Source organism: Oryza glaberrima, chromosome 8 (assembly GCF_000147395.1).
Source record: "Oryza glaberrima chromosome 8, OglaRS2, whole genome shotgun sequence".
NCBI classification, from domain to species: Eukaryota; Viridiplantae; Streptophyta; class Magnoliopsida; order Poales; family Poaceae; genus Oryza; species Oryza glaberrima.
The window spans coordinates 12,590,492-12,614,135 of NC_068333.1; the positions used below are offsets into that span (position 1 = coordinate 12,590,492).

The 23,644-nt window shown below is 46.8% G+C and overlaps 2 protein-coding genes across 2 annotated transcripts; one reads left to right on the plus strand and one right to left on the minus strand.

Annotated features, from left to right (window-relative positions):
* The first annotated feature begins 233 nt into the window (after nucleotides 1–233).
* On the plus strand, nucleotides 234–2,254 carry LOC127781657 (probable fucosyltransferase 8). The gene has a single exon (XM_052308664.1). The coding sequence runs from the start codon at nucleotides 324–326 to the stop codon at nucleotides 2,112–2,114; it is 1,791 nt and encodes a 596-aa protein (XP_052164624.1). The 5' UTR covers nucleotides 234–323; the 3' UTR covers nucleotides 2,115–2,254.
* Nucleotides 2,255–5,624: 3,370 nt separating this feature from the next.
* On the minus strand, nucleotides 5,625–21,968 carry LOC127781656 (pre-mRNA-splicing factor ATP-dependent RNA helicase DEAH1). The gene is made up of 27 exons (XM_052308663.1): nucleotides 21,624–21,968; nucleotides 21,394–21,524; nucleotides 21,096–21,293; nucleotides 20,921–21,007; nucleotides 20,730–20,816; nucleotides 19,372–19,405; nucleotides 19,229–19,283; nucleotides 18,402–18,461; nucleotides 18,207–18,278; nucleotides 17,970–18,033; nucleotides 17,394–17,473; nucleotides 17,235–17,302; nucleotides 17,060–17,117; nucleotides 16,395–16,452; nucleotides 16,252–16,314; nucleotides 16,014–16,082; nucleotides 15,635–15,724; nucleotides 15,340–15,426; nucleotides 15,074–15,189; nucleotides 14,914–14,980; nucleotides 13,789–14,829; nucleotides 13,631–13,693; nucleotides 6,634–6,757; nucleotides 6,459–6,559; nucleotides 6,291–6,353; nucleotides 6,131–6,203; nucleotides 5,625–6,033 (listed from the first exon to the last, which is right to left on the minus strand). The coding sequence occupies exons 1-27, from the start codon at nucleotides 21,721–21,723 to the stop codon at nucleotides 5,987–5,989; spliced, it is 3,156 nt and encodes a 1,051-aa protein (XP_052164623.1). The 5' UTR covers nucleotides 21,724–21,968; the 3' UTR covers nucleotides 5,625–5,986.
* Between the last annotated feature and the right edge of the window lie 1,676 nt (nucleotides 21,969–23,644).

Consider the following 23,644-nt stretch of genomic DNA (forward strand, 5'->3'; position numbering starts at 1 on the left):
CGTCAGCTTTATTACCGATGCAGGTAACTAAACAAAGCTTAAAAGTGGTCCTGATTTATTTGGATACAAACATACTTCTACGTTACATGCTCCTGCTAGTCCTCGCGATCGAACTCGTTGAATTCATGCTCGATCTAGCTTGATACGCAAACAAAATATACCTGCCAAGTCAACTTCACGGCCGGATCGTGCCGCGATCTTCAATACACGGTGCGACGCTAATGAACGGCAACTCAAGCGCCAACTTAGTACAAAATTAAGCCTCGACGCGGCCGCTCCCGATCGGCCATGCGCGAACGTGCAGTGGTGGTGGTGCATCGACGATGGAGATGAGCGGCGCCGGAGCGGGAGGCGTGCCGACAAAGCTGGAGCACGACGACGCTGCGGCTGTGGCGGCGGAGCGGGAGCCGTGCGGCGGCGGCGCGCCGAGGAGGGAGGAGAAGGAGCGGTGGCGCCGGGTGCTGGTCGTCGGCTGCCTGGTGGCGCTGCTCCTCTTCGCGTTCTTCGTCCTCGGGCGGGAGAGCGCGTCGGAGGTTCTGCAGATCGCGAACTCCAAGCTGTCCGCCATGAACGGAGGGTTTACGACGAAAAACCCTTCTCATGGCGGTGGCGCCGCCAAGCATGCCGACGAGCTCCTCGGCGGGCTGCTGGCGCCGGGCATGGACCGGCGGTCGTGCCGGAGCCGGTACCAGGCGGCGCATTACTACAAGCACTTCCCCTACGCGCCGTCGCCGCACCTCCTGGACAAGTTGCGCGCCTACGAGGCTCGGCACCGGAGGTGCGCGCCGGGGACGCCGCTGTACAACCGCTCCGTCGAGCAGCTCCGGTCCGGCCGCAGCGCCGGCGGCGTGGAGTGCAACTACGTCGTCTGGCTCCCCTTCGACGGCCTCGGCAACCGCATGCTCTCCATGGTGAGCGGCTTCCTCTACGCGCTCCTCACCGACCGCGTCCTCCTCGTCGACCTGCCCCATGACTCCTCCGACCTCTTCTGCGAGCCCTTCCCCGGCGCGACATGGCTGCTCCCGCCGGACTTCCCCGTCGCCAACCTCTTCGGCCTCGGGCCGAGGCCCGAGCAGTCGTACACGACCCTCCTGAACAAGAAGAAGATCACCGCCGTCGTCAACAACGACGACGACCCGGCATCAAAGAACGCCACGGCCGCGCTGCCGCCGCCGCCGGCGTACGTGTACCTGAGCCTAGGGTACCAGATGGCGGACAAGCTCTTCTTCTGCGGCGACGACCAGCGCGCGCTCGCCAAGGTGAACTGGCTGCTGCTGTACAGCGACCTCTACTTCGTCCCGTCGCTCTACTCCGTCGCCGAGTTCAACGGCGAGCTCCGGCGGCTGTTCCCGGCGAAGGAGAGCGCGTGCCACCTCCTCGCCCGCTACCTCCTCCACCCGACCAACGCCGTGTGGGGCATGGTGACACGCTACTACAACTCCTACCTAGCCCAGGCAAGCCGCCGCATCGGCGTCCAGATCAGGATGTTCAACTTCGCCTCCATCCCCGTCGACGACCTCTACAACCAGATCCTCACCTGCTCCCGCCAAGAACACGTTCTACCGGAAACCACCACCGACAACGACAACGACGACGATCTTGCCACGGCGTACGACAGCAACAGCAGCAATGGCAGCGGTGGCGGCAACTACACGGCCATCCTGATCGCGTCGCTGTACCCGGACTACTACGAGAGGATCCGGGCGACGTATTACGAGCACGCGACGAGGGGAAGGGTGAGGGTGGGGGTGTTCCAGCCGACGCACGAGGAGAGGCAGGCGACGCAGAGGCTGTTCCACAACCAGAAGGCGCTGGCGGAGATCCTCCTGCTGGGGTTCTCCGACGAGCTCGTCACGTCCGGGATGTCGACGTTCGGGTACGTGGGCAGCAGCCTCGCGGGCGTGCGGCCGACGATCCTGATGCCCGCGCACGGCCACAGGGTCCCCGCGCCGCCGTGCCGGCGAGCCGTGTCCATGGAGCCGTGCAACCTCACGCCGCCGCGGGTGGGCGAGGCGGAGTGCCGGGAGATGGCCGCCGTCGTCGACAAGGAGGACGTGGCCCGGCACGTCAAGGTCTGCGAGGACTTTGATAGAGGGGTGAAGTTTTTCGATTGATCACGTTCTCTCATTGAATTTTGAGTCGATAGCTGGTTCTTGACTTCTTTTTTTTTTCCTTACAGTATTTTTTATGAGCACGCTTCCTAATTTTGCTAAGCCGTGTGTTTTAATACAATAAAATTTTATGTAAAAGTTTTTAAAAAAGATCAAATAAATCAATTTTAATTGTAGTAGTTAATAGTTGATTAATATATGTTCATTATATATCTTTTCAGCATCTCCAGCAGGGACCTTAAACCCAGTCCCTAAACAAATTATGAGGGTTAACATAAAAAAACTAGATCCAGCAGAGACTCTAAACCCAGCCCCCAAAATGAGGAGGCCCTCAGATCCACCCCCAAGCCCCTAGTCCTGGGGGCTCCGAGCACAGCCCCTATCGACATTTTTCTGGCGCCAAACGACAATTCACTTTCGCGCTCTCGTCACATTCCTGCGCGGCACCGCGACGCTGGATCTCATCTAGGCTCCGGCGCCGGCGGCCATCGATTCCCCTGCACCTCCGGCAAGATTGGCACAAAAAGGTGAGAATTTCCCCTACCTCTGTCACCCATCATCCGCAAGGGCCTCCGGCCGCCACCCTCACGAGTCCGCCGTCCACACGGTGTCGCACCACCTCCCGCCGTCGGTCTGCACGTTGCTGTCCACACACCACCCCGCACAGCCATGGTCCTCCCGCTGCAGAGCCATCGTCCCTACCGCTGTCTGCCCGCATGCCGCTATCCGCTCGCCGGCAGGAGAGCCAACAGCTGCCCGCCCCCACGCTGCCCCATTGGCCCACCGGATGGAGGGCTGCCGCCTACGCACTGCCGGAGGGCCACTGCTCCAAGCCAGCCTACATGCCACCCTCTGCTCGCCGCTCTCTGCCCCCATAGAGTTTTCTGGATTGAACTAATCTGTGTGGTAGGAGTACTACTAGCATAGAAGTAGTAGTATTATACTTGACCACTTTTTGTGCTGGACATTGATTTGTTTTATATTTTTTTTAGAACTGTAGGAGTAGTAGACTTCTTCGGTGGTAGAGAAGAATCTCAAACACTGTGCTTGTACTAGTAGCACTGCATTGGATTGTGGCACTGTACATACTAGTAGCACTGCACTGAACTGTCGTTGCTATGGATCAGTAGAGTTATCAGTTAGTATGTAACACTTCTTTTTATAGGCTTTGAGTGTTAAATATATACTCCGTACTGTATTATTATGAATATAATTGTCTAGTTTGTTATTTGAGATAGTGGAAATTAAATTTTCTTATGGAACATTTGTGGGCGCTTCATGGTGCTCGGTAGTTTGTTTCGTTGTATTTTCTGTCAACTATGGGTCGTGTTCAATATTTTCTTGTAGGACATGTCATTTTCATGTTAAAAATTTTGAATTCAAATTTGAATCATGGTGTTTAAAATTTTAAATTTCAATATGGTTGAATTTCATGCGCTAGAATTATTTATGTTTGAATTATTGTGGTGTTAAAGTAGACACAAACATACAATTTATACTAAAATAAAAGAGAAAAAGAAATAGGGGCTACTGCTAGAGTTAATGATATTTTTAGAGTCCTAAAGAATTGGTGGCAGCCCCCATTTAATCTTTAGGAGCTCTAAAGTAGGGGCTACTGCTGGAGATGCTCAAGCAGTCTATATATACACGCACTGTCGAAACGGAGTAAAGACCGTGATTAATATCTAAGCAGTTACGAAAAACAAAATGAAGATTGAGATGGCCACCTCACAAAAGTTCTTTATTTCTTTGCCACGGGAAAGAGAGATTTCATTTCTTAGTGGGACTCCATCTAGCCAAACACCACTGGTACCGCAACGCATGCATGGCATGCATGCTGTGCTTATGCATGATCCACTCTCTGTAACATTCTCTAATTATATAAAAAAAAATTCGAGAACCAAAAAATTAGAGCAATGAAAAGAAATGATTTTTCAAAATCACATCATGCTGGATATTCTTGGTTCCTTGTTTGTGTTTGCCAGTGGCAAATATAAAATAGTGAGTGTCTATATTAATTTCAATCAATTATCTTTTCTCTTGGATGACAATCTAATAGTTTTCTCATCACTCCTCACTCTTTCTTAGATAAAAAAATCAGTAATAAACTATTTAAACCTAAAGAATTAAAAAAATACCGAACTACACGAAAGAAACTTACAATTCATATAAACTTAGAAAATAACATGAAATAAATATTCAAACTCAGATAAAAATAAAGTAGAACCATATATAACAACAACATTCTAGGTGACAAAGGTAAAATTGCATATTGCATATTGCATACCGCTGTAATTTTAGTCTTGGATGCAGTTTTTTAGGTGATTGAAATTTCAAATGTTTTCAACCGCTTGAAATGCAAAGACAAAACCCTAATCTATAATCTTTATTTATATTTAGAAATTAAGCTCCTTACAAAAGAATATTTTAGATTTACTGAACTATTTTTGAAATCTTCTTGAGCCAAAACCTTAACCTTATAGACCTAACCTTATAGAACTACGGCATCATCTTTTTGCTAATGCTTATACTTATTAGTCAAAATTTAAATTTTCAACCTTAGATTTGAAGTTGATTTTGATTTTTTTTTTCATCGTAGTTTATTTGTCAGCCTTTGCTTTTAGATTATTAAAAACACATGTATAAAAGTTTTATTAATAAATTATTTTTCATTTACAAATATACCATTTCGCTTGTGCTTATAACCAGCCAGCCTAATCGGCCGGCCTGCCTATCCTAACCCTTAGCTCAGCCAACTTAGCTAACCAGCCCAGCGCACCTAGGGCACCAAGCCATACATTTTCTCCTTGTTTTCTTTTTATTTTTCCTCTTCTTCCGTGGTTGATTAAACAATGGCGGTACCATGATTGATTCTGTGTTTTTTCCCTTCCTTTTTTCTACCTTTCTTCAGCCGGTAATTAGTCCGTAATATAGAAAAATTCACTGTATGCTATATTAGTTGAATCGATGAATTGTTTTACCAATAGAAAGATTGATATAGAAAAAAAGTTCAGTTGACTAAACTCTAAAGTAGTAGAATTATTCCATGTCTTCAAGCGGTAATATCACCCTAAAGAAAAAGATATCCTCTTACCTATGGTTCATACAATCAACCAAACAAAATCTCGTTCGAACCATATCTCTCGTGCAAATAACCAAATAGTATCTCATACTAGCCAGGTTAGATTGATGCAGAAAACCAAACAGCTGCACGTGTATCCTCTTAGCCAGGGCCAACTCATCCTGGATGAGAAAGATAGGCCAGACTAGGTAGATACGAGTAACCAATCACACCCTTAGGCAAGCCCAGCTCCACACACCTGCTAACGTACAGTCAGGGCGGGCCTTGCCGCTAACCCAGTGGGCAACCTACAAGCCCACTTAATTTTGCCGAGTGCGCCCGTAGCGCGCTCAACTAGTCTCTCTGTCCAGACATCATGCTGTTCTATAGTCTGAGAAAACCTGGTCATTAAACAATCCTGTCCAGACAGCCCTTTAATAATGGGATAGAGGTAGTATGAAATATTTTCATGTATGCATATGGCACACGGCAGAATGGCAGAAACAGGTTGGTGCAGCATATCCTCTTCGTTATTTTCCAAGCATAGGTAAACATGCAGAACTTTAGTCCTAGTAGGCATCAGGTTGTGCAGTATCTACATCTCTACATCAACACAAAGCTGATACAAATTACAGCCGTGTACATGCCAGCACGTCTCTCGAAATATATGCCCGCGTAATCGACAATTGACTGCTAATCGAGATGAGGCAGGGATCAATACCTAAGAACTAAAAGAGGAGCTATGTACATTTTCACTCTATGCCATCTAGGCTCTGAATCTTTTAAGATAAAAACCTTCGATCACAGGGGGTGGTTACAATGCAGCTCGTCCTTGGCCCTTAGGCAGCTTCTTAGTCCCAGCTGTGAGAGGAAAAAATGGCTTTAGTAACCCATAGCCGATACACAACCTGCCTATAAATTAGCTTGCACTAAATAATAACATAGAATCCACACTTACTGTCGTCAACGTCTTTTAGTTGATAATAGTGTGGCGCTATTTCTACCAGCCAGTCGGGCTTCAGTTCCGTTACCTGCAGTGTTCACATCATATCACAATCATTCACACGAACTAAGCAATTGTTATAGTTCTGCCAAAATTCTGATTTAGTTGTGCAGACCTGACGCATATATTCTTTTGTTGTAAGGACTAATTCATGGTATATTACCCATCGAGGAAGTACCTGCACTCAATAAGCATACAGAAGTTTAGAACTATAACTTGCAAACACAAGGCTATCATATCAAGGATTAAAAACAAAACAAGAGCAGTAAACGAAAGAACTTGCCTGTGCTAATCCAGAACTAGGATGAATAAATACAGTTTGAGGGTTCTTAACAGTTCTATATGAACCATTCTTCTGCAACCGTGAAGAATGATGGAAGAAACCTACATCACGAGCACTCATGTTAAAAAATATATTTTTTCAGAAAATTTGCAAACAGAAAATTGAAAGCACACACCTGATGTTATAGCCTTTTTAATAGCATCCAAATCGCTGGCATTTGAAGAAATCTCAATCTCAACTCTTTCTAGAAGTCCCTCCAGTTGATCACGAATATCTCTTGCTCTCTTCATGCTGCGGACCTGGTTTATCCAAGGAAAAGAATATATCGGACAAACTTGAAGAACCAAAGATAACAGCACAATATTGATGCAGTGCATGGATGTTTATTACATGACCAGCAACAAGGTTAACTAAGGGCAAGTGCTATAAGCCTCTACACACTTGCCCCTAAGTGCCATGTAAGCTCCCACGATGAGGTGGATGAGAGATATGAAAGGAGAGAGGAGACAACTCTCATGCAAGGAGCAACCTCTACACAAACTCCAAGAGAGATGAGAACAAGAGACCAATGAATCTACACAAACTCCAAGAGAGATGAGAACAAGAGACCAATGAATCTACACAAACTCCAAGAGAGATGAGAAAAAGAGACCAATGAATTGATAGGAAACATAAAGTAAAATTAATATGATGTATTGGGGCAAGTGTGCTACAGGTAATTTGTTGTATATATTGCCTCTTAAGTAGTGAGTTGATGATATGGACTAAATTAAGGGTGACTATCACCTCCACAATAAAACTTGCCCTAAGGTGTTTACATGTATTATATTATACTGAATATAATAGCCAGCAGAAAATCCACCCATAATGATTTACAAATTGAAGGCATATTTATAAATGATGTTTTAGTGAACGAGCCCTGCTCATCATGAGCTCCCACATCTCTTCCAAGAAAAGTATTCTTCCTTCACCCTAGATTTGGCACCACTTCCATTTCAGATACCAGACTCTTTTGATATGGTGTGGGAGGATTATCCACTCAGTAGGACTAGTATATCAGTAGGATTTTTCCATCACAGTCCGATGCTTCCATAGGTGTTGGTCTCAAAACATCAAGTTACGCGAAGCAAGGTTAGTCCCTATGTTCATTCAATAAGGATGTTAGTAGTCCTATAGGTTCGTTTATATCCCTATGGTGCATCTGAAGCAAATTTGTGTTACTTGTTAATCTGTCAAAGTCTCCATTTTTGTGTGCCAGGATTGGGATGTAATTTCAGGTTTTAGCAAGGCCCTGACTAGTTTGAAGTAAAAAACAGGATAATTGTCAAATGTGTTTCCCTTCACACTGTGTTGACCAAAACTTATATTGGAGAAGTTAGCAAGAGTCAATTGAGTTGTACTGTCATGTACGGCCGCACGTACAGGCGCAGGCGTGACATGCGCCGAGCGGTCGAGCGCGCGACGGCGACGTCCAGTGGCTGAAGAAAGGAAAGAAGAAATCTGCTGCTACTTTTGGTGTCCATAGAATTAAGGATAGCCTTCTATAATTGGTTAGGCCAGTGGCCATATAATCCTGTAATCAGTCTCGTTGGAAGGGCAGCCAATAGATTGTCATTCCTAATCTCTCTCTCCACTAATCGCAAGCCACCAGCCGAGGGGCAAAACCTCGCAGTGAGGACTGGAGCGCAGCTACGAGCTACGTAGTCGCGGTCCGGCGTCGTTGGGTGCCGAGGCACTTGACAACCTGGTATCACGATCCCGGCGATCCTCTCCTTCCCGCACCACCTCCCCTACACCGCCCGCCGTGCCGACGTCCCAACCTCATCTTCATCCGCTTCCTGCGCTGCCGCCATGAGCGACACCGACGACCTCAAGACCACCATCGCGCAGCTCGCCGAGACCGTCAAGGCCCTCCAGGCGACCGCGGCGGCCAACACCAAGGCAATCCTCGCACTCTCCACCGACAAGTCGTCGTCCTCGGGTCCCAGGGCGGGCATGGGGGAGACCAACACCGACCGGCCACCTCCGCGCTTCCAGAAACTTGATTTTCCCAAGTATGATGGCAAGTCCGATCCGCTCGTATTCATTAATCGCTGTGAGTCATACTTCCACCAGCAGAAAATCATGGCGGAGGAGCAAGTTTGGATGGCGGGGTACAACTTGGAAGATGGTGCCCAGATGTGGTGGATTCAAGTCCAACGGGACGAGGGCATTCCGCCCTGGCGCCGCTTCGTCGACCTCCTCAACCTCCGGTATGGGCCCCCGCTCCGATCCACGCCGCTCTTCGAGCTCGCCGACTGCCGACGCACAGGGACGGTCACGGAGTATCAAGACCGCTTCCAGGCGCTGCTCCCTCGCGCCGGACCCTTGGAGGAAGCACAGCGGGTCCAGCTCTTCACGGGCGGTCTGCTGCCCCTGCTCAGCCACGCCGTCCGCGTGCACAACCCTCAGTCGCTGGCCGCCGCGATGAGCTTGGCGCGGCAACTGGAGTTGATCGAGCAGTCCACGTCGACGCCGCCACCCGCCCGGCCTGCTCCGCGCACTCTTCTTCCGGCGCCTCCGCCCCGCCTCGCCCTGCCGGCCCCTGAACGAGCCGCCGCGCCGGTCGCGCCGGTGGCCGGGAACCCGGTGAAACGTCTTTCCCAGGCGGAACAGGCGGAACGGCGTCGCCTTGGCCTCTGCTACAACTGCGACGAGCGGTATACGCGCGGCCACAACCGCGTCTGCCGCCGCGTCTTCTTCATCGATGGGGTGGAACTCGACGACGCCGACGACGCAGAGGCTGCCGCAGACCAGGACGCCGAGGCGCCTGTCTTCTCCCTACAGGCCCTAGCCGGGGTACCCGCCGCCGACACCATGCAGATCGCGGTCGCGCCTGGGCCGGCGTCGCTCGTCGCCCTCCTGGACTCCGGCAGCACGCACAACTTCATCTCGGAGGCGGCGGCGCGGCGCTCCGGCATGCCCCTGCACATACGCCCCCGGCTAACGGCCATGGTTGCCAACGGCGAGCGCGTCACCTGCGCGGGCGTCCTCAAGGCTGCGCCGCTCACCATCGACGGCGTCCTGTTCCCGGCCGACCTCTTCGTGATGCCACTGGCGGGCTTCGACGTCGTGCTCGGCACCCGTTGGCTGGGCGCCCTGGGGCCCATCGTCTGGGACTTGGCTAGCCGCCGGATGTCGTTCCTGCGCCAAGGGCGGACCGTCTGCTGGTCCGGCGTGCCCACCCCCGGCGCCCCGGCCCTCGCCGCCACCACCGACAGCGAGCTCCTCCTGGATGGGCTCTTGGCGACATTTGGGGACCTCTTCGCCAAGCCCACGGGTCTGCCTCCCCAGCGCGCGCACGATCACCGTATCATCCTCAAGCCGGACGCGCAGCCGGTGGCTGTCCGCCCGTACAGATATCCGGCGGCCCACAAGGACGACCTACAGTGGCAATGTGCCGCCATGATCGAGCAAGGCATCGTCCGCCGCAGCGACTCCCCGTTCTCGTCGCCGGTCCTCCTCGTCAAGAAGCCCGACGGGTCTTGGCGCTTCTGCGTCGACTACCGCGCCCTGAACGCGCTCACCGTCAAGGATGCATTTCCCATCCCCGTGGTCGACGAGCTCCTCGACGAGCTCCACGGGGCGCGGTTCTTCTCCAAGCTCGACCTTCGGTCCGGGTACCACCAGGTGCGTATGCGCCCAGAGGATGTCCACAAGACCACGTTCTGCACCCACGACGGCCTATATGAGTTCTTGGTGATGGCGTTGGGACTCTGCAACGCCCCGGCCACGTTCCAGGCCCTCATGAACGACGTCCTCCGCCCCTTCCTGCGCCGGTTCGTCCTTGTCTTTTTTGACGACATTTTGATCTACAGCAAGACGTGGGCGGACCATCTCCGTCACCTTCGTGCCGTCCTCACCGAGCTCCGCCGACACCACCTCTTCGTCAAGCGCACTAAGTGCTCCTTCGGCGCCTCCTCGGTCGCCTACCTCCGCCACGTGATATCGGCGGCGGGCGTCGCCATGGACCCGTCCAAAGTGCAGGCCATCCGCGACTGGCCGGCTCCCCGTTCGCCTCGGGCATTGCGCGGCTTCCTCGGCTTGGCGGGCTACTACCGCAGGTTCGTCCACAACTACGGCACGGTCGCCGCGCCGCTTACTGCCCTCCTCAAGAAAGACAGCTTCTCTTGGGATGATGCGGCGGCGGCGGCGTTTGCGGCCCTCAAGACCGCGGTCACTACAACCCCAGTACTCGCAATGCCAGACTTCGCCAAGCTCTTCATCGTCGAGTGCGACGCGTCGTCCCATGGTTTCGGCGCGGTACTCACTCAGGAGGGCCATCCGGTCGCCTTCTTCAGCCGCCGCCCCGTCGCCCCTCGTCACCGCGCCCTCGCCGCGTACGAGCACGAGCTCATCGGCCTCGTCCAGGCTGTGCGGCACTGGCGGCCGTACTTATGGGGACGCCGTTTTGCCGTCAAGACGGACCACTACAGCCTCAAGTACCTCCTCGACCAGCGCCTAGCGACGATTCCGCAACACCACTGGGTCGGGAAGCTCTTGGGCTTCGATTTCTCGGTGGAGTACAGATCAAGTGCCACGAACACCGTCGCCGACGCCCTCTCCCGCCGCGACGTCGAGGAGGGCGAGCTCCTGGCCATCTCCACACCCCGTTTCGATTTCATCGAGCGGCTGCGCCACGCCCAGGCCACGGATCCGAGCCTGGTCGCCATCCACAAGAGGTCCGTGCAGGCACACGCGCGGCGCCGTGGGCCGTGGTCACGGACATGGTCACCTACGACGGGCGGCTTTACATCCCGCCGGCCTCGCCGCTACTACAGGAGATCGTGGCCGCGGTCCATGACGACGGCCACGAGGGCGTCCACCGCACACTCCACCGCCTCCGCCGCGACTTCCATTTTCCTCACATGCATCGTTTGGTGCAGGACTTTGTGAAGGCGTGTGTGACCTGCCAGCGCTACAAGTCGGAACATCTCCACCCGGCCGGCCTGCTACAGCCCCTTCCAGTTCCGTCCATTGTGTGGGCAGACATCGGCCTCGACTTTGTGGAGGCGCTTCCCCGGGTGCATGGCAAGACGATCATCCTCTCCGTCGTGGACCGCTTCAGCAAGTATTGCCACTTCATCCCCTTGGCGCACCCGTACACCGCCGGAGTCCGTGGCGCAGGCCTTCTTCACCGACATCGTGCGCCTTCATGGACTACCCCAGTCGATCGTGTCCGATCGCGACCCAGTGTTCACCTCGGGGTTCTGGCGCGAGCTCATGCGCCTCATGGGCACCAAGCTACTCATGTCGTCGGCATTCCACCCCCAGACGGACGGCCAAACGGAGGCAGCTAATCGTGTCACCGTCATGTACCTACGCTGCTTCACCGGCGATCGCCCCCGACAGTGGCTGCGCTGTCTACCGTGGGCAGAGTACATATACAACACCGCATACCAATCTTCGCTCCACGAGACGCCGTTCCGAGTGGTCTACGGCCGCGACCCACCCTCCATCTGCTCTTACGAGCCTGGCGAGACCCACGTCGCCGCTGTCGCCCTGGAGATGGAAGCTCGCGAGGCCTTCCTCGCCGACGTCCGCTACCGACTCGAGCAAGCGCAAGCAGTGCAAAAGAAGCACTACGACCGGCTTCACCGGCCGGTGTCCTATCAGGTGGACGACTGGGCGCTCCTTCGTCTCCGCCAGCGAGCAGCCTCGTCCCTGCCGCGCACCACTACGGGGAAACTGAAGCCTCGATACGTCGGGCCCTACCGCGTCACCGAAGTCATCAACGATGTGGCCGTGCGGCTGCAGCTTCCGCCGGGTGATGGATAAGTCTTTGTGGTCCTTGTTTGTGATTATTTCTTTTGCTTTTGGGTAGTTTCACCTTTTTCAGGACAGCATCTACTCCTTTAGCATATTTTCAGTTGCTAGGACAGCTGCGGTTAGTAGGACAGCAGCGGTTAGCATCTCCTTTATGCCCCCCTTTATGCTTTATTCAGTTGGGATGCCCTCTAGGACAGCATCCCTTTCAAATTTCGAATTTTAGACTAGAAGAGTGCAGCAATAGGCTTGCAGCCAGCTATGGCTATATATATATGTATCCAACCTTCCTCGGGAAGGTATGGCTTTGTGTTTGTGAATGAGAGAAAACCAGAAAATTGCCCCATCTCTTGTACCATCCTCTTCTCAATGAGAGTAACCATTGAGGTTCTAACACCGGGCGCCCGTCTTCATGTCTTCCATGTAGGAATGCTCAAGAAGTTTGTGGGCACGCCGCCCACTTCCACCCCGGCGCTGCCTCCTACTCTCCATGGGGCGGTGGTTCCAGAACCTGCACGCGTCACACGCGGCAGTCTGGCTCGCGGCGTTCGGCAGGTGCTCGTCCAGTGGCGCGACGAGCTGACGAGTCGGCCACTTGGGAAGACCTCGACGACTTCCGCGCCCGGTACCCAGCGTTTCAGCTCGAGGACGAGCTGGACTTCGACGGAGGGGGAGATGTCATGTACGGCCGCACGTACAGGCGCAGGCATGACATGCGCCGAGCGGCCGAGCGCGCGACGGCGACGTCCAGTGGCTGAAGAAAGGAAAGAAGAAATCTGCTGCTACTTTTGGTGTCCCTAGAATTAAGGATAGCCTTCTATAATTGGTTAGGCCAGTGGCCATATAATCCTGTAATCAGTCTCGTTGGAAGGGCAGCCAATAGATTGTCATTCCTAATCTCTCTCTCCACTAATCGCAAGCCACCAGCCGAGGGGCAAAACCTCGCGGTGAGGACTGGAGCGCAGCTACGAGCTACGTAGCCGCGGTCCGGCGTCGTTGGGTGCCGAGGCACTTGACATGTACGACTAGAGGGTCAAAATGCTCTCGCACCATATACCAGGATAACTATGTTCTGCAGTTGACACCCCTCAAACAACTGATATTTACCATTTGGTGACTGCACACGTGGTTAAATAAGGTATAGGAGTACAAAACAAACTAGCATTAAAATCACCATGGGTCATTCCACATTGGACATTGGAAGTATTAAGACATAACTAATTACAATGGATGAATGGAACACGAAAAGACTGACAATGGTATGAAGAAAACCAAAAAATAATTGCTTGTAACTATTAAGTCTACATGATAAATATTTAAATGGAACTACTAGAAATCAGGTTAACATCATGGAACTAAAAACTGACCTGTATATAGTTTTCATAGCACCACTGTGTTGAATAGTCTGTTTCTTTCCATGAGTTGTAAACCTAAAAGGAACAAATAAAGAAATTAGCCCTTTGATTGCTTAAATCCAATGGGCCTAATAACATGCTGAAAACAATACAAGGACAAATAAGATTACATTGAGTAGAGCTATATGATCCCCAACATTGCCAGTGTGGAAGTTCAACCTTGCATTGTCTGCATGCACTTGTTTATCCTTTGGACGATAGAATATAGAATTGCCAACTGACAACATGGATGCAATGGAGATGACCTCATCAGAGCACTTATATTTCTCTGAAGCTACTATCATCTTTGACAACATAGGGTCCAATGGAAACTCTGCCATTCTTCTGCCAGTCTTGGTCAATTCTCCACGACTGTTGAGTGCACTGAGAGCAAAGAGTTGTTCCAGGGCCTTTAATAGAGCCTCTGATGGAGGTGGATCCATAAAATCAAAGTTAACCAAGTCATGAATACCAAGACTCTTAAGTGTAAGCACAACATTTGCAAGGTTGGTTCTTTGAATCTCTGGAACAGTATTATCCTCAAGGTCATGCATGTAATTATAACTTGTGTACAGGCGGAAGCATTTTCCTGGTCCAGTGCGTCCAGATCTTCCTGCCCTCTGGTTTGCTGATGCCTTTGAGATAGGGTTGATAAGTAGAGATTCCATCCCTGTTCGGGGATTGTATGACTTGATCTTACAAAAGCCTGGATCAACGACATACTTTATACCATCAATGGTCAATGAAGTCTCTGCTATATTAGTGGCCAGAACAACCTTCCGAGCACCCTCTGGGGTGGGCTCAAATATCTTAGCTTGAAGTTCAGTTGGCAGATTTGCATATATAGGACAGATAAGTAGTTCTGCAATCTTTGTGCCTAAGCCTCTTGTTCTGTGTTTAAGGATTTCATCAATTGTTTCAATTTCTTCTTGTCCTGTAAGGAATACAAGAATATCACCAGGGGGTTGCGTCACATGTATCTGCAAAACAGTGACAATGGCTGCATCTATATAATCTGCTTCTGGAGCTTTTGTATAATGAACTTCAACAGGATATCGCCTCCCAGGTATCTTGAAAATAGGAGCTGAATCAAAGTAGTCACTAAATTTTTCTGCATCAAGGGTTGCACTTGAAATGAGCAACTTTAGATCTGGTCGAAACCGTGAAATATCCTGCAGGTAAAGCATCACACACAAGAGTTATTGACCATGTGTCTGCTTCTGGAAACAATAACATATGTCACCACGAATGCTAACCTTCACCAAACCAAATAAGATATCAGTAGACAGTGTACGCTCATGAGCCTCATCAACCATAACAACACTGCACCAAAATTAAAACAGGGATGAGGCCAGTGCAATATGGCAAATCATTTTGGTTGGGAAGAAAAAAAAAAGAGGATATCCTAATAGATACCTATAGCTTGCCAAATCTGGTTCGCCAAGAAACTCCCTCAGAAGCATGCCATCAGTCATATACTTAATCAATGTTTTCTCAGACGTGCAATCCTCAAACCTTATAGAGTAGCCAACCTGTTGAGTGGGATTAAATGTAACAAATTTCATAAAAAATTAAGCTGATATGACAGAATATCCACGACACAAACATATATGGCACTCTATAATGTGATGTGACAACTGCGAATTCTACAATGTGATGTGACAACTGTGAAAAGAACAAACCTCATGTCCTAGTTTAACACCCATCTCTTGGGACACCCTCGCTGCAACACTCATTGCTGCAACTCGACGAGGTTGTGTACATGCCACCTGCAATTTATAAAATTAGTGCTGAGTACCATGCAGGAGCCAAGAAGTCGCTAGAATTATAGATAGAACCAGATAGAATGTTGTAAGGAAAATGGCATGCAGAATTTGAGGGACATTATATAAAATAATTTATACCTAGTACCTTATATATGCACTATTGAACTTCCTTGGCAATAATGAAATAGAACCCAAAATGTCGATGGCGTACCTTTCCTTTTGCTGTATATCCAGCTTCATGAAGATATTGAGGTATTTGTGTTGTTTTACCAGAGCCAGTTTCTCCTACTATGACAATAACCTACAAGGAATTAAATGCCTAAAAATTCAAGTAGAGCAGCATTGTGGGCGTATTAAACCATAATCAAATAAAAACAACTAGAATCAGACCTTAGTCCTTTCATTTATGCAGTTAAAACTGGGATGAACTGTGGAAGTTTTATCAATTTAAACAGTATGGATTGCAGAAGGCAAAGGAGTGAAACATCAAAATTTTGTTATTTCGACTCTGGGGGAGTGTAGTGTTGAAACGTTATTCGTTATTAAAAGAAAATTGTCACACAAGTTTTGGAATGTGGATTAATGCAAACCTGATACTCTTCAACAGCCTTGAGCAGTTCATCCCTGAATTTATAGATTGGAAGAGTTTTACGCTCATCCTGGTTCAAAGAAACATGCTGGAACATATAACAGAAACCAAAGATGGACAACTGAAGGAACTAAACCAAGCAATTGCTATGTTCTGAAGTAGATAGTTGTGTTGTAACTTCTAAAGGAAAGTTACAGCGAATACTTTGCATTATCAGATATGAATCTAGTTGCACACACCTGGAGCTCCCTTTTTAACATATCCTTTTCATCGATATCCTCTTGATCTGAGTCTTCTTCATGCTATAAATAAGACATGTCAGTAAAACAATATTTTCAATCCATTTCAACCGGAGAGAATAAAAAAACAAGTGGCCAATTACCTGCGTTCCTTCTATGACTGAAGATTTAACAAAATCAATGCCATCTTCGAATACATACCTAAGAAGGTGAACATGGGTGTAAGCAGCAATCAATTGTTAAACAACAAGCCAGTCAAGGCAACAAAGAAAAGTTAATTTTGACTTATTAAGCTTTCATTATGGGGTATTAGTCCAGTTCAATTCCCAAGAATAGCCAGTTTATTAATGACTGAGACCAAACTAACTTACAAGTAACAAAACTTGAAAATATTGCCTACTAGTTTCTACAACAACACAATCCAACAAGCTTGACATAATTAAGAGCAGTCCACTAAAAGAACTAGTCCCTCTGTCCAAAAATATAAGGCATCCACGATTTTAGGAAAGTCAACATTCGTACGTTTGACTAATAATTAAACTAATAATATTCATTTTTTAATGTCAAGCATATGATACGATTAGATTCATGTCTCATAATACTTTCTTATGATGAATATTATAGTTGGTGATAATATATTACGAAAGAAACTAATGGTCAAAGTATAGTATCGAAGACCGTGTAAAAGACATGCACGCCTCATATTTTGGGATGGAGGGAATGTCTTATATGCTATAGATCATACGTTCTCTGGAGATTTTTGCCAATGAATAATTCAGAAGACACCAAAATATGGTAACCAACTTACTGATAATCATCAGAAGACCGCTTCCTATCTTTTGATCCAAATTGCAGTTTAGACTTTCCTGAATCAAGTATATCAAGTTAGTCCCTTGCTAAATATACAACACAGAGGCAGAGCTAAAACAATGCCTTAAAAGGCACAAATATTTGAAGCTTAATGTGATTGCAGAACACTATACCTATTTGGTGCTCTTCCCATGCTTCTTGTTCAGCAAAAGGATTCATTTTATCCCTGGCCTCAGGATCTCTTCATGTGCAAATTCAGAAAATCAAGATGTGCAAATGAAGTCCTCGCAAATTACACTTTCATATATCAGTCCTACGAAATTATAACTTACTTGTAACGCTGCATTGCTACAGAGAATCTCTTTTCTTGATTGACACTGTCACCCATGTCATAAGCTTCAGGCATTTTGTACTGAAATTCACATGTTTATGATTTCTTGGCGTTAGACAATGTTGAAGTAATTTTATATTCTTATTAGCCTGAATTTTAAGAAATTATGTTTGAAGACTAAGAGTGTAGAACAGGAACCATTCTGACACATGGTATGGTCATATGGATATAGGTCACTTGTGATGGACAAACAAACATAATTACATGATGTCTGATTGTGATTGCAGTCAGAATTATAGGTAATCACAATTTTAGTACAACCAATGAAAGGTTAGTTCAAGAGTAACCAAATATTACAGATTACTTCATGGATGCATTTTTTGGATTATTTTGTATAAGTAGCAAAGAGGGCAAACCAGTAGTTAGTACTTACTATACCTAATAGCACTTTAAAATAAATAAACATGATTGGCAAGGAATGATACAGTAGTACTCTAATTACTGAGTACTGAGTAGCAATTGCTGTACTTAAACTAAACAGAATAATGACAATATTACCCAGTATAGAAGAACTTACCTCAGCAACATCATCTGCACTCTCAACATGCTCCTTCACAAGATCATAAATCTTCTTTTTGTATCTACACACAGGAATCATCAGATATCAAGATTACTTGCGGATGCGCATTCTAAAATTTATGTCCATGCATCTTATAAATAGAGAAATCCATAAGGGCATAAGCCAATCTGGTCGAATATTGTTGGTCGAAATTTGGTAGCAGAGAATAGTTTGTATAGGACTTAGAATTATCACCTGAACTCCTTTTCTTCTGCTTCAGTTAGTTTCACATCCTGAAAAATGTACTCATGATCTAGAATTTCATCCCTGCAATGAACTCCCAAGATATAGTAAGTTAATACCTCTACCAGTTACTAAAACGAAAAGGAATGAATTCAACAGAAATGAACCTAAACCTATAATAGAAGTACTCTTGTACTGAACACAGACCTGATCTCATCGATTTTTTTGTCCCTTCTCTTCTGTAAGTAGGCTTGCCTTGAAAATTTTCTGCAAATTGATTTGGAAAGAAGAGTCAACTCTCAAAGAACTGGTCAGTGTAATTATGTGGCTTTTTGCATAAGGAAGGTACATTAAATCTACAAATCAAAAGGAAGTGCTTCAAATCAATGCAATGGCGAGAAGAGGGCAATTACAATCAGCATTCACTTATTAATAATATGACCATTCAAAACAAAGCCATATGCATTTGCATTTATTAGCACAACAAGAGTAGGCATGGAGTATACAATGCCTATAGGAACAAGGAACAACTGATATACTATATATCAATGCCATCAGTTTATTCCAATTATTAGTAGTACTTGCTGAAAGAGAAGTACACAGAACATACAAGTGAAACTTCACCTACATCAACGAATATATTTAAATCTAAGTTTGTTGTTTGATCTCTCTTCTCTGGTTAGAGTAAAATAGATGAAAACTACGGTAATCAAGAACCAAAATAGTGATTTATCTGTATACTACCTTATTTTTCATCTCCAAATGCGAGGATAGACAATTTACCACATGGGAACACTACAAACATGGAATACCAACCACCATTTGTGCTCAATTTCATGAACATGTTCACCCAAAACTGAAGCTCTTTCAGAAATGTGCATTTCTCATAAATTACTGATAGGATCAACTATTTCCAATTACCAGGTTTTAACTGACTTATTACGAATTCAAACTGATTTGTTACACATGTTGAGAACTGCAGAAAAAAAATACGAGCAGACAAAGAGAACAACAAATATTGCAAGGGAAAAAACCTCAGATCTGAAGTGTCATTCTTGTCCATTGCTTGAGATCTCCTGGTGATCTCCTCTGCCAAATGATATCAAATAAATACATTTCACAATGATAACAATGAACTAGTGAAGCAGATAACATTTACACGTCCAACTAGCCATACCTTGTTCCTCCTTAGATAACTGTCGCTCCATCAACTATAGAAAATAAACCATGAGCAAATATTAGTTCAAGGAACCTGATCAACTCAATGCTTGTCTTTTTTGTGTTCTCTCAAGATATATATTTCACAACTAAATTATGTGCCCTCACATTTAGATTGTGGAAGTGAGTTTAATGAACATAACTAATCTACCTGAGCAGATAGCTAAGGTAAAACAATTAAATTTAACCAAGATATAACCAAAGGTCTCTTTAAGAGGTGCTGATGCTAGGCAGGCTTGGTTGCCAGTTAATTTGGCTAAGCTGCTGCCTAGAGGAGGCAGACAAAACCAACTGAAGGAAGAGGTTACACCTTGCTCCTGGGCACCTCCTAAGTATATGCCATTTGAAACACTAAAATTCTGAGTTGAATTCTTAGAGATATGGAAGTAGCGGCACAGCAGGCCATCTGAATATACATAGCAGGTCGTCGGCTTCTCAAAGGATTTACTTTTCTTAGTGGGCTTCAAGACACAAAATTGACTGTTTTCACTTTTCAGATTAAACTCCGTGGGTGACAAGCCAGCTCTCAGATCAAACAAGAATTGTTGTTTCATTAGTTATTTTTCACTGGGCTTTTCATTATTCATGAACATAAATACTGGAACAGTAAGGAACTGTAATACTTCAGAAAACGATACAATATGTGCTAGCTTAAATAAGTGCAGATATGGATTCAACTATACACAAATCTAATGTTTTGAAAAACATCCAGTGACATGACCATTAGTTATCACTAACCAATATGGCGTTCTTGATTAGTCCTTTTGTCGAAATAGGAAAATTATTCAGGAATTCTACTTCATACTTATACCACTCCCAATCTAAATATCACTGCATACTGAAGTCAGAGTTAGATCTCTGTACCAAAATGGCAACGTTCACATCTTAGGTTTTTGCTGATACACTTAACTAGATTGTCTAGTCAGGTTAGAAATAAAACCTTCCTCATAAAAAGGAAGGATGTCAATCCGCATGAATACAGAATAAAGCAGATCCAAGAGGAATTGGAGATCATTTAACAATTACCACAAAGATTGATCATTTTTCTATAGAAACTAAAACAAAATGATTAACTGGCCTTAAATGGTAACTGACCATATCATGCAAAGAACCAGCTAGCTTAATTAGCTAACCCTTCTCAAAGTAGTGCAAAATTATTGGAACAGAAATGGGGCCTATTGTATTGGCCATTTATCAGGTTTACTCGCACAACTTTTAGGATACTGATTTCTTCAAAAAGAAAGGAATGGCATCACCCTTTCTAGAGGAAAATTGTCATTATTAGACAATTGGAAAATACAAGGAATATCAGCTTACCTTTCGAGTGTTGGCTGCATCTCTTTCTCTCATGTTTTTTTCTAGCTGAGCTCTTTCCTGCTGATCTCTTATCCTTTCTTGCTCTTCCTACAAGCCATCAAACATTGAATCACATTCAGCACGTCTTAATTTGAACAACCGTACTTCCAATATTTCATGAAAAGGAAAATGTGGTTCCTGGAAGAACTTACATCAGTATCATTACCATCATCTTCATCATCCACCTCTTCTGTTCGTCTTTTCACATTCCTCCCAGAATCCTGTTTTATTTTTGTTTCCTAAAACATTACAAGAGTTGAGACACAGGGTCACAATATGTGAAAGGGGCATAACCAAAGCATGCTACTGCGCCTGCCTTACACTTACATCATCATCATTCCCATCGTCCTGGTCTTCAGCTTTCCTCCTAAAATGCTTTCTACTCTTAGAGGATGTACTCGCGGAGCTCTGTCGACTCGTCGATGTGATGGTTTCAGCATCGTTGTCCTCCTCATCAGCCAACAGTTTGTAAGTGCTCTGTTTCTTCACAAGCTTTGCTGCCTCTCTTTCCTGTTTCTGGTAATTCTGAGACAGAGATGAAAAACACAACTCATTCCATCAGCAAACAAACAGTGGCTGCTCATCAACTTGAACGAGCAACAAATGAGGAGCACTCTGAGCGTACGCTGATACCGCTGGCCTTCCTGGGAACCTTGGCGTAGATGTCCGCGGCGAAGCTCCGGGTCTCCGCGGAGGACGTGAACCCAAATTCGACGAGCTTCCCCACGAGGTCGCCGGTGGAAGAGCACTCCTTCGCTGCGTACACACACATCAATCCCAAATTTTAGGGCATACGAATCCGGCGCGACAAAAGAAAAAGGGGGAACGGAGCTAAGCCAGCCAGCCGCCGCCTACCCAGCCTGATGACGTACTGCACGACGACGCTCTTGGAGTAGCCGAGGAGGGACATGAGCTTGTCGGAGACCCAGTCCCTGAGCTGCCCGTCGCTCGCCATGCCTGGCGCTCCGCTTAGGGTTCGGGGCGGCGCGGCGACGTGAGGCTGCGGCCGCCCGCGTGCCGGGTACGAGCGAAGCCGCGGGAGGCGATGGGAAAGGTGGAGATCCCCGGAGCCCGGACCGTAAATCCGCCGGCGACGAGGGATGAACTGGCGGCGGAGCCGACGCTCCACCGGGGAGGGCAGGGAGCGGCGGCGGCGGCGGCGAAGTAATTTTCCAGGAAAAGGAAAAAAAAAAAAGAAAAAAAAGGAGCGGGGGCAGAGTTGGGGGCTGATGGGGTGCCTTCTTTCTATTTGGTTGGGCCAAGTCGGTAAAGACTTGTGAACAGTAGCTATCTATATGGGCTCTAAAATAGTGTTTGGGCTATGGCCTTGGGCCTTTCTTTTTTTCCGTGGTGTTTTTTTCTTAATCACAGTTGTGTAGTGCAAGTTGAACGCGGGATGTACCTTTTTTTCAACCCATCTCCGTCGTTTTCCGCGCACACACTTTTCAAACTGTTAAACGGTGTGTTTTTTTGCAAAAAGTTTCTATACAAAAGTTGCTTAAAAATTAAATTAATCTATTTTTGAAAAAAAAATTAGCAAATACTTAATTAATCATGCGCTAATGGACCGCTCCATTTTCTGTTACGACTGTTCCGGATGGGAACTAGTTCTAGCAAACACAGCCGTAGTATTTTTGCTCACACGGGCTGTGTTCGCTAGTTCCAATTGGGAACCCATATCCCACGCACGGAAAACGGAGCGGTCCATTAGCGCGTGATTAATTAAGCAAATATTCTTTTCAAAAATAGATTAATTTAATTTTTTTTAAAGCAATTTTCATATAGAAATTTTTTTGCAAAAAAAACGTACCGTTTAGCAGTTTGAAAAGCGTGAGCGCGGAAAATAGGAAAGGGAGTTGGGAACCTGGGGAAAGAACACAGCCACAGTCATGCCCATCTCTATATGTATCTCTTCTCTCTCTTCTCTATCTCTACTATTATATATCTATCTCTACTATATCTCTTCTCTACTATTATAAAAATTGAAGATGTTTTCATTAAAATTTTGGTATGTCGTCCGTGTTTGAATCGGTTTTAATTTTATATTTTTGTTAAATCCTTTCCTTTTTCTTACACCAGTGTATCCCTCTTATCCAAGACGCACGCGAATTAATTTGGTATGCGCCTTTTCACGCGCCACCTGCCGCACGCAGCGATCGAGCTCGTGCCAGAGTCCGTTTTCCACACGTGCCTTTGCGCGCCGCCTCGATTGGGCCTACAACGTCCTCTCGTGCGCGATTTTCTGCATGCCCGATTGGGCCCCCGATGCCCTCGAGCGCACGATTTGCCCTTGCCGCATGCCCGATTGAGATTGCGTCGCCCTCGCCCGTGATTTAAAAATTTAAGATGTTTTTGTCAAAACTATGGTGCGTCGTCCGTGCCGATTCCCGTCACACATAACATTCATTGAGTCACGAGCGAACTACGAAAGAGAGTCCGCGTAATGTGGATACCAAGCTAATGAAACTCATAGAGTCCGTGTGGATATCACGTATGTCGTTGTCCAGATCATCTGATTATATTCGTATTACAAGGCACAATTCTTGAGACATGTTAGCATAATTTCAAGTCAGTCTTCACACATGCTCGTACATACTACCAGGGATACCGTTACAATAATCTATAAGATTCACTTTTACTTTTAATTCGGATAGGCACATGAATAAACAAAACAATGGGCTGTTATTATTTGTCTACCGACACATATGTAAAAATTAAATTGGCTCTACCTGTTGCAACGCACGGATATCTTTTATAGTATACTGTAAAACCCCATGTTACTATGAGCATATTAGAACACCCGCAAATATGCATATTAGTATGAATAGTCGGGGCATATTTTGTGGATCTCAAAACAAATTGTTGTGCTCTGTTTC

Excerpts from the sequence above, each read along its gene's own strand:
- LOC127781657 (XM_052308664.1), top strand. The coding sequence starts at position 324 with ATGGAGATGAGCGGCGCCGGAGCGGGAGGCGTGCCGACAAAGCTGGAG.
- LOC127781656 (XM_052308663.1), bottom strand. The coding sequence starts at position 21,723 with ATGGCGAGCGACGGGCAGCTCAGGGACTGGGTCTCCGACAAGCTCATG. Across the intron at positions 21,525-21,623 it reads GCAGTACGTCATCAGGCTGG|CGAAGGAGTGCTCTTCCACC; the intron begins GTAGGCGGCGGC and ends GTGTGTACGCAG. Across the intron at positions 6,758-13,630 it reads GCTATGAAAACTATATACAG|GTCCGCAGCATGAAGAGAGC; the intron begins GTCAGTTTTTAG and ends TGGATAAACCAG.